At 45.2% G+C, this 13,777-nt stretch overlaps 1 protein-coding gene across 1 annotated transcript; it reads left to right on the top strand.

Annotated features, from left to right (window-relative positions):
* Positions 1 to 1,572: 1,572 nt before the first annotated feature.
* On the top strand, positions 1,573 to 8,506 carry LOC137902450 (serine/arginine repetitive matrix protein 2-like). The gene is made up of 9 exons (XM_068746539.1): positions 1,573 to 1,976; positions 2,065 to 2,554; positions 2,667 to 2,747; positions 2,829 to 2,952; positions 3,510 to 3,882; positions 4,100 to 4,617; positions 4,723 to 5,192; positions 5,281 to 5,373; positions 5,944 to 8,506. Exons 1-8 carry the CDS (start codon positions 1,573 to 1,575, stop codon positions 5,353 to 5,355), a joined length of 2,535 nt encoding a protein of 844 aa, XP_068602640.1. The 3' UTR covers positions 5,356 to 5,373; positions 5,944 to 8,506.
* The last annotated feature ends 5,271 nt before the right edge of the window (positions 8,507 to 13,777 follow it).

The raw sequence follows: 13,777 nt of genomic DNA on the forward strand, positions 1-13,777 counted from the left end.
TGGAACGCTCACGCCCAGGGCTCTAACCCCACTGTTGAGCTGTGTGTCTCACCGAGTCGCGGCCGTTCCAGCCCATTGCCCATGATAGCGTTCGTAGTGTGAACATGGAGAGTGTGTCACAGACACAAGACGCTGTCGTCATGACACGATCACGATGAGGTAGCGCAGTGCAGCTGGGTGTGTGTGTGTGTGTGTGTGTGTGTGCGTGCTGCAACATCTAGTTCAGCACTCTTGCTGCATGTACAACAAAAGCATCAAGGTAGAGTCCTGTCTTTGTGTAAGCGTGTCGGAGCTTGCATGAGATAATCTATTCTGATTGGCTGTTGGGCTCGCCTACAACTAACCGTATAGCTGCTAAGCCACCTGTTTTTAACGGCTCCATTATTTAGTGGTTGCTAGATATTTTATTAGGTAAGGTTGTCGAGGTAAGCCCACGGCCCCCACGAAAAAAGAATTGGACGATGAAAGCGTAAACGGCACGAGAGGAAAGCAACACCCAGGCTCGACAACTCAGCCACCTGCAACAGGCTAATCAAATATTGAAATCTGCAACTGGCTAATCAAATATTCATACTTGCCACAGGGCTGTAAAGTACTCACATTTCTTAGTTGAGTGGTCTCCCTGGCTTTCAGAGAGATCACAGGTTCTATTCCTGGAGATACTGGTGTAATCTTCAATTAGGGCCGGAGCGCTCCTCGAACTGAACGTGGAAGGAAACTGTGCTTGTGTACTTTATGTCACAAGAAATCTTTATTTAGATATTTAATTAAAAACAAGAAGTTGCTGTGATTTAAGTATACCACCTGTATGCCAATTTAAATACATGTTTTTTTTTGTCACTTATAAGGATCATACTTTGTGCAGTCTTTGAATAGCATAGTAAGGTAGCATAGAGATATGATATACAGTACATATATACTTTGTCCAATCTGTCCTGTATTTGACATGTTGGAGTAGAGTCCATGCTCAAAGGCATTTATATTACAATATTTAGTTGAAGTTTAATCACCGACTGTCAACATGTCACTTTGTTGCTTCACTCGTGGACCGGATCCATGAAAAATGGTCACAAAAACCTTCAGATCTGGATGATGCCTCGTAGAGATTGTGATCTTTGGTCAACAAGGTTTCTTGATGGTCCTCCACAAAATAGGACGTTCTTGTATAGTAATTCATCTGAGTCTCATCCTGAGAATATCAGCATTCCAGTTTGAAGTCATAGTCCTCGCATAGCAAAAGGGATTAGCAGGGATTAAGCCTTCTGTGGTAATAGCAATTTCATTGGACTGTCTAGTAGAAGAAAAAAGAAAAAGAAAAGAAAGAAAGATGAAAAGCAAGAAAAGAAATCCCCTTCCCGCTCCCCAACTGACAGTAGCTCAGCTTCAGGCTCAGAGTCTGAAGGGGAACCGGGTAAAGGGGCTAGTGAGGTCAAACACCCTCCAGCCGCAGCGTCCGACCTCCAAGAGCCATTGTCTAAACTGGTTTCAAAAAGCAAGGAGGAGGAGGAGAAAACCATTCCCATTCTAATACAGAAACCGGAGCCGCTTGGAGTAAAAGAGGAAGGATCAGATATGGATATTTCTCCATCTGACGAGAAGGTGGGAAAACCCAACGGATCAGGAAATGATGGGGCTTCACCCCTTGTAGTCCAGGACGAGATAACACAGACGGCAACAGCGGCGCTAAAGACCGAGGATAATCATGCTGACGGTGCAATCGGCCATGCCCAGGAACTCCCTGATATTATCCCAAAACAGGAAGGTGCTACCCCAAGAGAGGAAGCGAGCCAGAATGATAATGCCAATTCAGCTCATAGGACAATTGTCGAGGAACGTGATGGCTCCAGGTCTAGATCGCCATCCCCTTCCAAGGGTCTCGAAATGAAGAGAACGGAGTCCAGTCACAGTGTGGCATCGCCACCTCAGTCGGCACCAATAGCAACAGCTGAGAAAGAAGTGTCACCGAGCTTCCCTAGGTCAGTGTCTAAAGGGAAAAAATCTACAACTCCTACAAAGGGTCGTCTGCTCGCTCGCTCTCTCTCCCGCTCTCTGTCTCGCTCTCAGACCCCAAAATCGAGAAGGAAGTCACTCTCCCCCTCCCCAAAGCCACCCAAGAAAAGTAGCCGTCGGTCTCGGTCTACCTCCCGCTCTCGCACCCCCAAAAAGAAAGCGTCAAAGCCGAGAAAGAAGTCCAAGTCTCCTAAGCGCAGGAGGAGTTCGCCATCTGTTTCCCCAAAGCGCCGCAGAAGTTCCCGTTCTCCCAAAAGAAGGGTATCGCGATCCCCTAAACGCCGTGGCAGAAGATCCCCCTCTTTGTCTCGTTCCCCAAAGAGAAGCCGAAGATCAGAGTCGCGCCCCCGTGGCGGTCCAAGGAGCTCCAGGACCAGGTCACCTCGAAGAAGTGGTGCGTTTAGCAGGCGCTCACGGTCACGGTCCATCGCCAGGACCCGTCGCTCCAGATCTAGATCAAGACGCCCTGCCCGCCGCTCCAGGTCACGGTCCTTACCTCGGCGCGGAGGAGGCAGGCGCTCCAGAAGTAGATCCTTGTCCCGCCGTAGGAGATCACCCCCCACAAGGTCCCGCCGCTCAGGCTCCCGCTCCATCCGAAGGAGCAGGCGAACGCGATCGCGTTCCCTTGTAGTTCTTAAACGTAATCGGCGCTCCAGATCAAGGAGTCCACGCAAACGGACCAAATCCAGAAGCCCCTTTTCCCGCCGGCGCTCCTCATCGCGCTCACCAGTCGGAAGGCGCTCGCGCTCCCCTGCTAGGAGGAATCGTTCTCCACCAAGGTCTGGAAAACGCTCAAAATCCCGCTCATTGTCTCGAAGGCTCCGGTCAAAGTCACCCTCACCACTACCTGCGAAGGCGAGGTCCCCACCCTCACCTGCGAAGGCGAGGTCCCCACCCTCACCTGCGAAGGCGAGGTCCCCACCCTCACCACTGCCTGCCAAGGCGAGGTCCCCATCTCCCAGCAAGAGGGAAGAAAAGTCCGAATCTGTTTCTGCTGAATTGAAGAAATCAAAGTCCAGATCCAGATCCAGGTCTCAGTCAAGTGGTGGCCCCTCTGAGAGTTCCTCCCCAGCCAGATCGCCACCCTCTTCCCCTGTTAAAGAGAGGAAGTCTCCATCTCCTGTAGCAGAGCAGACAGATGGTGGGAATGCAGCTGCAGAAAGTGAAGAACCTACAATAATAGCAGGTCAGGACTCTTTCTTGTTTCAGTATCTTTTATTCATGTCAAATTGAAACTTTTTCTCTACAATGTACAAATATGTAAATGTGCCGTATTGAAACTCAAATTATTCCTCACTCTTCAGGCCTCCAGGACGTGGTTGAAGTAAAACGAGGTTGTGGATTGTTCTTCTCAACACTTCGTAACTAGATGCAAATAATTACAGCTGTTGCTTTGCAGTGTGTCACATAATTCACATTAAAATATGTAAACCCCAACAAGTTTTTACTGGAGATGCCTGATTGTCATTATGGTTAGTAATTCCACTTCTGCCTTGCAGGTTGCTGGAAGCCCGTAATCAGTGCTGCAGCCCCCAGCCCTCCCTCTGAAAGCCCTCCCACTGAAAGCCCCCCCGCTGAAAGCCCCCCCACTGAAAGCCCTCCAGACGATTTGCAGGTTCAGACACTCGCTTCCAACGACGACGGCGAAGAGAGGGAAAGTGCCAACTTGCCCAACGACGAGCAGATTTCCAGGTCGAGATCCGCTTCCGTCGAGCCGGGGGCCAGTCCAGAAAAGTCGGAGCATTCTGGAGGCTCGGATGAAGAACAGAATTCTTCTCCGGTTAAAACCCTCCTCAGACTTCTCAGTTTCGCGGCACAGAAGTCAAAGTCGCCCTCACCTGCGGAGCAAGAGAAACCATCACGCTCGGCTTCGCCGCCTCAGCGGTCTCCATCCAAGGCCGCATCCAGAAAGAAGGCTTCTAGGTTGGTTGTGTCATCGTCTGTCCTGTGTGTGGGTGTGTTGGTCTTTTAAAGGTTTTAAACGGGCACTCGGAAGGCAACTTGCCAATAGTGCTCACGTTGGTGCATTAATGGCTGTGTGTGATGATTATTACTCATCACTGGGCCAATGCTTCACCCTTTTCCTCAGGTCCAAGTCTCCGGTGAGGAAAAGAGAGTCTGTATCTCCATCAGAGAGAAAGAGGCGACGCTCCAAATCTCATAGTCCTGCACGGCGTCGGAGGTCACGCTCCCCCGCGCGGCGCAAGAGATCGCGCTCCAAGTCTCGGACCAGACTCCACCGGTCTCGGACCCGCTCCCCAGCCCGCAAGAAGCGATCCCGTTCCCCCTCTGGCCGTGGGAGAAGGAGGTCCAAGTCGACTGATAGAAGCAGGCGCTCCAAGAGTCGCTCCACTGGCCGGAGAAAGCGATCGCGGTCAGGGGACAGAAGCAGGCGGTCGAGGTCGCGCTCTTCTGACCGCCGACGCCGATCTAGGTCAAGGGGTCGTGGTAGGCGGCCGCCATTTCGCAGCCGGTCATTTGATCGACGTGACCGGTGGAAAAGGGAACCGAGCCATTCTCCGGTTCTCATTCTCCGCAAACAGCGTCGCTCAGGGTCCCGGACACGACGCAGCACCAGCAAGTCGCCTCCACGGCTCACTGAACTGGGTAAGCGTTGAGCTAATGCACGCCCGATCAGGTACACCCCCCACGATTCGGTTTTTCACGATGTTCCTCCTGATAATGCTCTACCCCTCCCTCTGTCTTCTCCAGATAAGGACCAGTTGCTGGAGATAGCCAAAGCTAATGCTGCTGCTATGTGTGCTAAGGCGGGGGTTCCCATCCCCGAGAGTCTGAGGCCGAAAGCCATCCTCCAGCTCCCGCTGCCCACCCCATCGCCCACCCCGTTGTCCTTGCCTCTACCTTTACCTCTTCCAATGGGCATGGGTATGCCCAACATGGGTCCAATGGGGATGCCCAATATTCCAGGGATGCCGAGCATGTCAAACATCACCATGAGCGCTGCTATGGCGAGTATGACGGCAGCTACTATGACGGCTGCGTTGACCAACATGGGCGCCCTGGCAGCAATGCCGCCCCTCGCCCCGCTTCCTACCATCACGAATAAGCCTCCCCCGTGCCTTGCCCCACCGACGCCATCCCTCAACCTGAACCACATCGAAGAAGTAAAGCGGAAGGTCACGCAGCAAGCTAACATACACACCATCAAGGAGCTCACCGAGGTAAGCGGAACGTCGTCTAGTGGGGGAGCTTTCAGAGTTTACCTGCAGCGTGAAGTAACATTTATTGTTTTTGCCTTTGTTTGTGCAGAAGTGTAAGATGATTGCAAATAGCAAAGAAGAGATGACCATAGCGAAGCCCCATGTTTCAGACGATGAAACTTAAAATCCCCCCGCCCTCATGGTACGATCTTCCGCCGTCTTGCTTCCGTTTCTTTATCTGTCTTTGTCTTTTACGCACTGCGTATTAATGTCGGGTCTAATTCTGTTGTGGGCTGTTCAGTTACGGAAATGGAACACTCGTCCTTTTTTATTCCGTTGCCTTTTCTTCTGGATTGGCGTTCCTGCTGTGAAGTGGTGTCAACACTGAGAACAATAATCGTAACTAAATAAAATCTAAATGTGTCTAAGAAGACAGAGACAGAATGGAGGTAGCTTAGCTTGTAGCGAGCGTGTTGATGGTGATTAGAAAACACATTTCAGATGATCATCTATTCTCTGAAACACTTTCGTAATGTGACATTAAGCGGCAGATTACAAGCTATAATGTGTCTTTCGGCCTATCGGATGTCCCCTAGAGTAAACTAACCAAACAGGTGCATCTGCTGAGACACAGACACCCCCCCCCCAGCCAGACAATTGTCCGTTGCTGAGTTTGTGCTTCTATTGAATCGTTGTGTGAATATTATTACGACAAGTTTCTGGTGAACGGCTGATTCAGTCCCTGATTGAACCTTTCTCTGTTTGCTCTCAGCCACTCGGAGGATTCAAGGAAGACCTGCCTTTTCAGTTAGTTCCCATTGACAGACGTACGGAGTGACTGCCTCACAAACACCACAGAAAAAGACCACCCTTGTTGTTGTGGGCCCGATAAGCAGCAGCCACCGATCCTGCTGTGTGAGAGAGAGAGAGAGAGAGAGACTGGCCGGTTGTCACCTTGGATACCACTGAAAAAAAATGGACACACTGTCTATCGTGTGCACCGTTGTATGGCTGTAAGTTGTGTCTGAATTTTGTGCGTCTGTGTATATAGTGACTTTCTCCACCAACTTCTCAATCACTGTTGCAAAGGCTGAAGAGAAAATAAGCCAAACTAACGACAATGAAAATTAGTTTTTACTTTTACGCTTCCTTTAAACCTTGTGCTGAGTGGGAAAGGCTGCATTTCCCCCGATTATTTCTAGTCCCTGATTTTTTATGATCCTGTTGGTTGAACTTCACACGGGATGTTTCACAGAAGGTGGACCCATATGAAGCCTGGAACAAAGCGCCAGACCATGTTATTTTGAGGGATGGAATAACCGAATCTAAAAGGCTGCTACGAAAAGAATTTGTTTTTGGCACAGATTATCACCTCTGTCCACAAAACGTAGCTAAATTCTGTTTGTACTGGCCAGAAGGGATGTTCCTTTCCTTCCCTTTTGGCACCAAGCGTATCCCCCCCCCTTGTTTATTTTACAATGAGAAAACACATTGTCTGTACATTTAATTTGCTACAGTTTAACACATGCATTTGCGTCATTTAATTTAAAATGCATCTAAATGAATACAAAGTACCGTTAGTGTTTGTGAAATGGTTTGATGGGGTGCTTGGAAGCTTGCCATCAGAACACAACCTAGCCCAGATTCAAATGTTGTTTTCATGATATGAAAATGCAAATTTCAATTAAATGTCACACTGTAAATGCAGGAAATTAGTTGTTTAGAATGACATTTTTCTTTCACTGTGTAACTGATTAGATGAACATTTAAAAGTACCTTTCCTTTTATGTTGCAGCTTATATTCTTAAGACATTAGTTCTATAGGTAGCTTGTTAGAGGCTCACATGGAGAATACAGGCCATATTACTGTATTGCCCTGCGGCTGACAAAGAATTGCAGTGTTTTACTGTTGAATGAAGAACGTTTATAAAGTCCCCTCGTGTTGTTCTTTTTGTATCGGACAATCGGATTCTTTCTGTCAAGATTATTTTTGAAAGAAAATCTGAATCACAGGATTTATACATCTACACATCAGCATCATATTCAGATGGAAAACAAAAAGGATAAAGAAGTGTAACGATGAGAAGCCTCTTGTAATATAATCCACTGATGCATTATTATCTGCTTAAATTCTAAAAGGCCTGCTGTGGGTCTTCAGAGCGAGTTGGTCTGGGCTTACAGGATATGTTTGGGGCGAATGCTCGTTTCCCCTGGGTAACGGGTGAATGAAAGCAAAGCTTAGTCAAACGGGAACCGGGAAAGGTTGAATTTTTTCTTTTCTTTTTTCTTTTTTGGAATCTTTAGTCTAAACTAACTCGCTGGAGAAAGAAATCTTACCTGGATTCATTTTGTTGTTGTTGTTGAGCTCTTAGGCCCAGTGGCCGCTTCAATTGTGCAGGATGCTCTGTGAAGGTTTTGTTGAATTTAAACTCTAGTGACGACCAACAGTGTCAAACCGTTTGATTCCTCAGACACTCGAGCTCTTTTAACGACGGACGGCAGGCGAAGACGCGTTTTTAGCATTCTTTTGGTGGGTCGCTTGCTTTGTACATAATTGTGTTGATTATTAAAGACTTCAGTGATGTTTATTCTTGTTTCCTCCTGTGTCGTGCTCACTTTAGTCATGCTCAATATTAAATGCCTGCTGCAAACAGGACTGGTAATATTAGTGAGTTTATAAATCTAGTCCAATTATTTGTGAAACTTCTTATGAGCAAGTATTTTGACTTTTTGAAGCTACTTAAGTTATCCATGATTATCAGCTGATCAAAAGTGATTTAAAGATTAATTTTGTCTCCTGAAATGGCTTGAGCCATTTAAAGACACCTGTTTTGTCTGAAAATAATTTTTTAAACTTTAAACGCAAGAGAAGTTTGTTGTGGAAAGATGAATGATCGTCACCAAGTCCACGAGCAGTACCGGTCGTTTTCTTATTCGTGACGTTAGTTTAGTACGTTTGTCTTTACGTTAAAACATTGAGCTTCTTATGTAATACAGCCAAACGTTTTATTTTTACCTGTCCGTCATTTGGGAGTTCTTTCTGTGTGATTAACTCGGTACACTATTCAAATTGTGGATTAGAATTATTTTATAGAATCTGCACAAATGAAATAATAGCTGGCAACAACAAACCGGTTCCCTTCACCAGGAAGGTAGTTTATGTGCCATGTGACTCAATGTGTGCATGAGTTTTCTTTGTTAAAATTTGGACATCCAGGTGAGAATGTGGTCACAGAATAAATGATCAATAAAAGTTACGTGACCCAGAACTCTGTGCATGACTCAGAAACCGGCTGCCAGCTTTCAGACCTATAATAAAAACCTTCAGCACCACCTGACTTTGCAATTTATTTACTGGCAAGATTTTGTGCTCAGTGAAAAATAAAAACATAAAAATGAATGCATGTTTTGGATGTTTGCTTAAGGTGCTTTGATGCGACCATGTACTGTACCTGTGAAAAATGCTTTAGAAAATGGTTGCATTTCTGAAACTGTCCGACAGGCGGTGCCCTTTCTCTTCCTTAGAACTGCAGGGATGAAGGTCAGAGACCGAAGGAAGTTATTTTCGACTGTGCATCAGAAACGACCTTAAAACACTTGATATATACATGAAGCCGTTAAACGTCACAAGTAGTAGCAAAGTACGGATTAAGAGCTTTGAAACGTTACATTTTTGAGTATTTTGCTAACACAGATGTCAAGTGGCACGTGACAAAGATTTCAAGGTCTTAATTAGTCGATCTGAAAGGTCCTATTATTTACAGTACTCCTCTTTGAAATACAAATCCCCCTGGTTACACACAAATAAACACAGCCAGTGCTGTTACCATGGATTTTAGGGACTAAGCAGTGTCTTTAAATATTTGTTTCTTCTTCAAATAGAACAAGAGGAGAAAATAAAGCCACAATCCAGGAATGGAGTGACTCACTGTTGGCTCAGTTTGAGGGTGATTGATCATTTCTAACTGGTTCTGCTGTTGAAGCCAGGATCAGATACAGTTTTTTTTATTATGTGAGGTCAAACAAGTTAAAAATGTTTTTAATCTGTAAAAATTTAAGACAAGAAGAGTGAATTTAAATCCATATATCTGCAAATTACTTCTTCATGCACATAATTATATAGAATTGATGGTGAATCCCACAAAGCTTTAATGTGTGACTCACACTCAGCTCAGGAAAAAACCTCTCCAGCAGCATTATATTCAAAGGACTGTATAAAAATGATGACTGCGGGGACTGACTCTCCAACGAAGCCTTCCTAACCGTCACTACAATCAGTCTCTGCAAGATCTCAAAGCCTTATTTTTATTGCACACATAAAAATAGTGAAAATAGTCCCTCTCTAATCCGTAGCGAAGAAAGCGAATCAAATTGGTGAACTCGAAACAGATTGTGAGGGGAAAAAATCAATTCCTAACACACACGGAATCTTTATTTGCTGTGGCAAACATGAAGGCTATCTCTTCTGCGTATGCTTGAAAGATGAATCTCTTAATGCAGAGCTGAAATCAAATCAATCTACTGACTGCTAATTTAAAAATAATACCCTCTCTAATTCTCCCATAAATCATTTCTGCCCCTTCCTCCCTCGCAGAAAGTCATGCACAGGAAGTTCAAAAAAAATAAATAACCGCAACAAATGTCTCAATTAGAAATGCCGAGCCGGTGATTCGACTCTGCTTTTAGTTTTGCAATATCACTTTCTTAATGGCTATTTGTAGGTTAGGGCTAGTGATCCGTATGAATTGCAGTCTCTTAAATATTAACTCTAATTTCTTGTTGTTTCATTGGTGGACTATAATCACATGATTAATCATTACGGTCACAGGGCATCATCTTCTGCCTGTTTACACGCATGACGCTTGCATGTAAGTCACATGTGGTCTGCATGCCGAGCAGCTCGTGACTCATTGGAATTTGCAGATCAATGCCTGTCAGTCGATGGATGGCTGAGTGCTTTGCAACGACCAGCCAATCCAGGCGCTCTGGCCACTGTCAGGAAGCCAGGAAAGGAGGTCACACACACACACATTGGATAAGCTGATGAATTCATCTCATGGTGGGAGTTCTGGATCACAGTGAGAGTTGTTTCCCCAACAATGTGTGACAGTCTAACAAAGACAACAGCGACAGCCAAAAGAAAAGGAGAAAAGAGGATTTGTGAGAAATGAGAGACTGGACGAGATAAAAGCCGACGAGGGTGAAGACAAAGGAAGAGGGGAAAACTGGGAACAAAAGGGAAAAGAAGATGCTTAATTTTTCCGTGGAGGATTTGGAGCACCGCCTACGGAACCAACGTGAGCTGTGTCTGTAGCCGTGAGGGTTCGTGTCCCGGTCAGAGGACTACAATAAAGGTTGTGACTTTGAATGCACTTGTCGGTTCCTTGTTCTGTCAAATTGTATTAAAGTAGGAGGTGTCTGTTGCAAAAAGAAATCGTGGTCATACACATTTACGTGATTGAAGACACACATGTTGCGCAGGCATGCGTGAATATTTCATGAGGGCACTGGGAAGGAGCAACGTCATTAATGGATGCCTGGCGTTAACCCACTTCGTGTATAATGTTCACGCAAACTGCTAGTAAAAAAGACAATTTCAAAGCATTGCTTTCATTTTCCATCACAGATTGAAATTTTAAATATGTATGAGTTTGCACCATTGCTAAGAATGCTAAAATGTTGGGATGAAATTCTTCAGAGACGTCTCCTAATGCCTGGCTCCCATTCAAGGCACAATTTGCATTCGAATGCTGTGAAGTCGTAGCAGCAGGACCCCCCGACACCTGAAAAATGGATGGATTCAAGCGGATCAGATTAACGGCATGGTTCAATATGACTGTAAAGTAAACTGCAGTATTCATTTTATAAACAATTCACGGTTTGTGTCGGGTGGCGGCTGTCATTGTGGCGTAAGATGCCAGGCAGAGGTTGGGAAATAGAGGAGTGGGAGGGAACCAGGCCGGAGGACTTGACTGGAAAATGTTCCGCTCCACAAAAGACAATTGGATGAGATGATTTTTGCTGTGTGTGTGTGTGTGTGTGTGTGTGTGTGTTTGTTTGTAGTGTGAGTAGGATCTGGGTAAGGATGGAGATACTGGATCACCTTTTCCCCCTTTCTTTAACACTATTGGCATTGACCTTTTTAACATTTGGCTAATATCATGAACACTGAGAGGAAATAGTTCTGATTTGGTTTGGCTCCGGTTCATCTTAGCTGGATGCGGGTCGTTGAACTCTGATCCTGGCCGCTGTCACAGAGTTCACCCATGAAGGCAGCCGCTTCCTGAATGCAGCTGCAGCACACATTGTTATGAATGATGGGAACACTGCAGCGCGTGTGTGTGTGTGTGTGTGTGTGTGTGCTGCAAGTGATTTATATAGACAGGGTGTACATTTGTGAGTCAGCCATAACTGTGTGTGTGTTTGTATGTTCAACTAACAGCAACAGCACAGCTACTATGAGCATGCTTGTCCTCATCAGCTCTCTGCCTGTGTGCTTTTTTTTTTTTATTGTGTGAGTGTTTTTATATGTGTGACATCTGTGGGAATGTGTGTGTTAATTCCAGTCCATTGCCTGAGAATCAGACCAGAGGTATTGTGTGTGTGTGTGTGTGTGATCATGGACAGAGAACCCATGATGACATACACACACAACAAGGTAGATCAAGATTAATGTGTGTGTGTGTGTGTGTGTGTGTTTGCTGCAGGGACTGTTTTGTAGCCTCAGCTGGAACATACACTTCACTGATAGTGTGCTGCAAAATGAAGTTTATTTCATAAACACGTTGTAATTTCTGCAGTAATCTCAATCAATTACATTTCCAACACAAGATTATCGGAAATAAAAGCCCTGAATCGCTCTGAAATCCACCTGAGCCATGATCCTATGACTAAAGTCACATGACTGGGAGTGTTATCAATGTCTCTGCTTGTGTGTACGTGCATGGAACGCTCACGCCCAGGGCTCTAACCCCACTGTTGAGCTGTGTGTCTCACCGAGTCGCGGCCGTTCCAGCCCATTGCCCATGATAGCGTTCGTAGTGTGAACATGGAGAGTGTGTCACAGACACAAGACGCTGTCGTCATGACACGATCACGATGAGGTAGCGCAGTGCAGCTGGGTGTGTGTGTGTGTGTGTGTGTGTGTGCGTGCTGCAACATCTAGTTCAGCACTCTTGCTGCATGTACAACAAAAGCATCAAGGTAGAGTCCTGTCTTTGTGTAAGCGTGTCGGAGCTTGCATGAGATAATCTATTCTGATTGGCTGTTGGGCTCGCCTACAACTAACCGTATAGCTGCTAAGCCACCTGTTTTTAACGGCTCCATTATTTAGTGGTTGCTAGATATTTTATTAGGTAAGGTTGTCGAGGTAAGCCCACGGCCCCCACGAAAAAAGAATTGGACGATGAAAGCGTAAACGGCACGAGAGGAAAGCAACACCCAGGCTCGACAACTCAGCCACCTGCAACAGGCTAATCAAATATTGAAATCTGCAACTGGCTAATCAAATATTCATACTTGCCACAGGGCTGTAAAGTACTCACATTTCTTAGTTGAGTGGTCTCCCTGGCTTTCAGAGAGATCACAGGTTCTATTCCTGGAGATACTGGTGTAATCTTCAATTAGGGCCGGAGCGCTCCTCGAACTGAACGTGGAAGGAAACTGTGCTTGTGTACTTTATGTCACAAGAAATCTTTATTTAGATATTTAATTAAAAACAAGAAGTTGCTGTGATTTAAGTATACCACCTGTATGCCAATTTAAATACATGTTTTTTTTTGTCACTTATAAGGATCATACTTTGTGCAGTCTTTGAATAGCATAGTAAGGTAGCATAGAGATATGATATACAGTACATATATACTTTGTCCAATCTGTCCTGTATTTGACATGTTGGAGTAGAGTCCATGCTCAAAGGCATTTATATTACAATATTTAGTTGAAGTTTAATCACCGACTGTCAACATGTCACTTTGTTGCTTCACTCGTGGACCGGATCCATGAAAAATGGTCACAAAAACCTTCAGATCTGGATGATGCCTCGTAGAGATTGTGATCTTTGGTCAACAAGGTTTCTTGATGGTCCTCCACAAAATAGGACGTTCTTGTATAGTAATTCATCTGAGTCTCATCCTGAGAATATCAGCATTCCAGTTTGAAGTCATAGTCCTCGCATAGCAAAAGGGATTAGCAGGGATTAAGCCTTCTGTGGTAATAGCAATTTCATTGGATTGTCTTCATTTGACGTAGTTTCATACCTTCAAGATGGTGCATGAATGAATTAAAATGTCCAAAACAAGCTTTTTGTTCAACACTGCTCGCAAGACTTAATCACGAACTGATACTCATTCCCTCAAAGTGGGGTGAACTTTAGTTTCTGTACTCATAGTTGGACAAATTCACCATCAATACATTGAGAATTTATACCCGAATATCTGATAAATCCTTCCTTAAGTGGCATCATTAAGGTAATTGTGTTACTGTAGTGGAAAGATGAGTACAGGGAGGGCTATTTCTCAGAAGCATTGATTGATCAGGGACTATGCATAAGGGAGAAATAAGAAAGATGAGGAAGGGATAACTAAGGCAATGAGCCAGCTGTGAAG

This window comes from Brachionichthys hirsutus, chromosome 12 (assembly GCF_040956055.1).
Source record: "Brachionichthys hirsutus isolate HB-005 chromosome 12, CSIRO-AGI_Bhir_v1, whole genome shotgun sequence".
Lineage (NCBI taxonomy): Eukaryota > Metazoa > Chordata > Actinopteri > Lophiiformes > Brachionichthyidae > Brachionichthys > Brachionichthys hirsutus.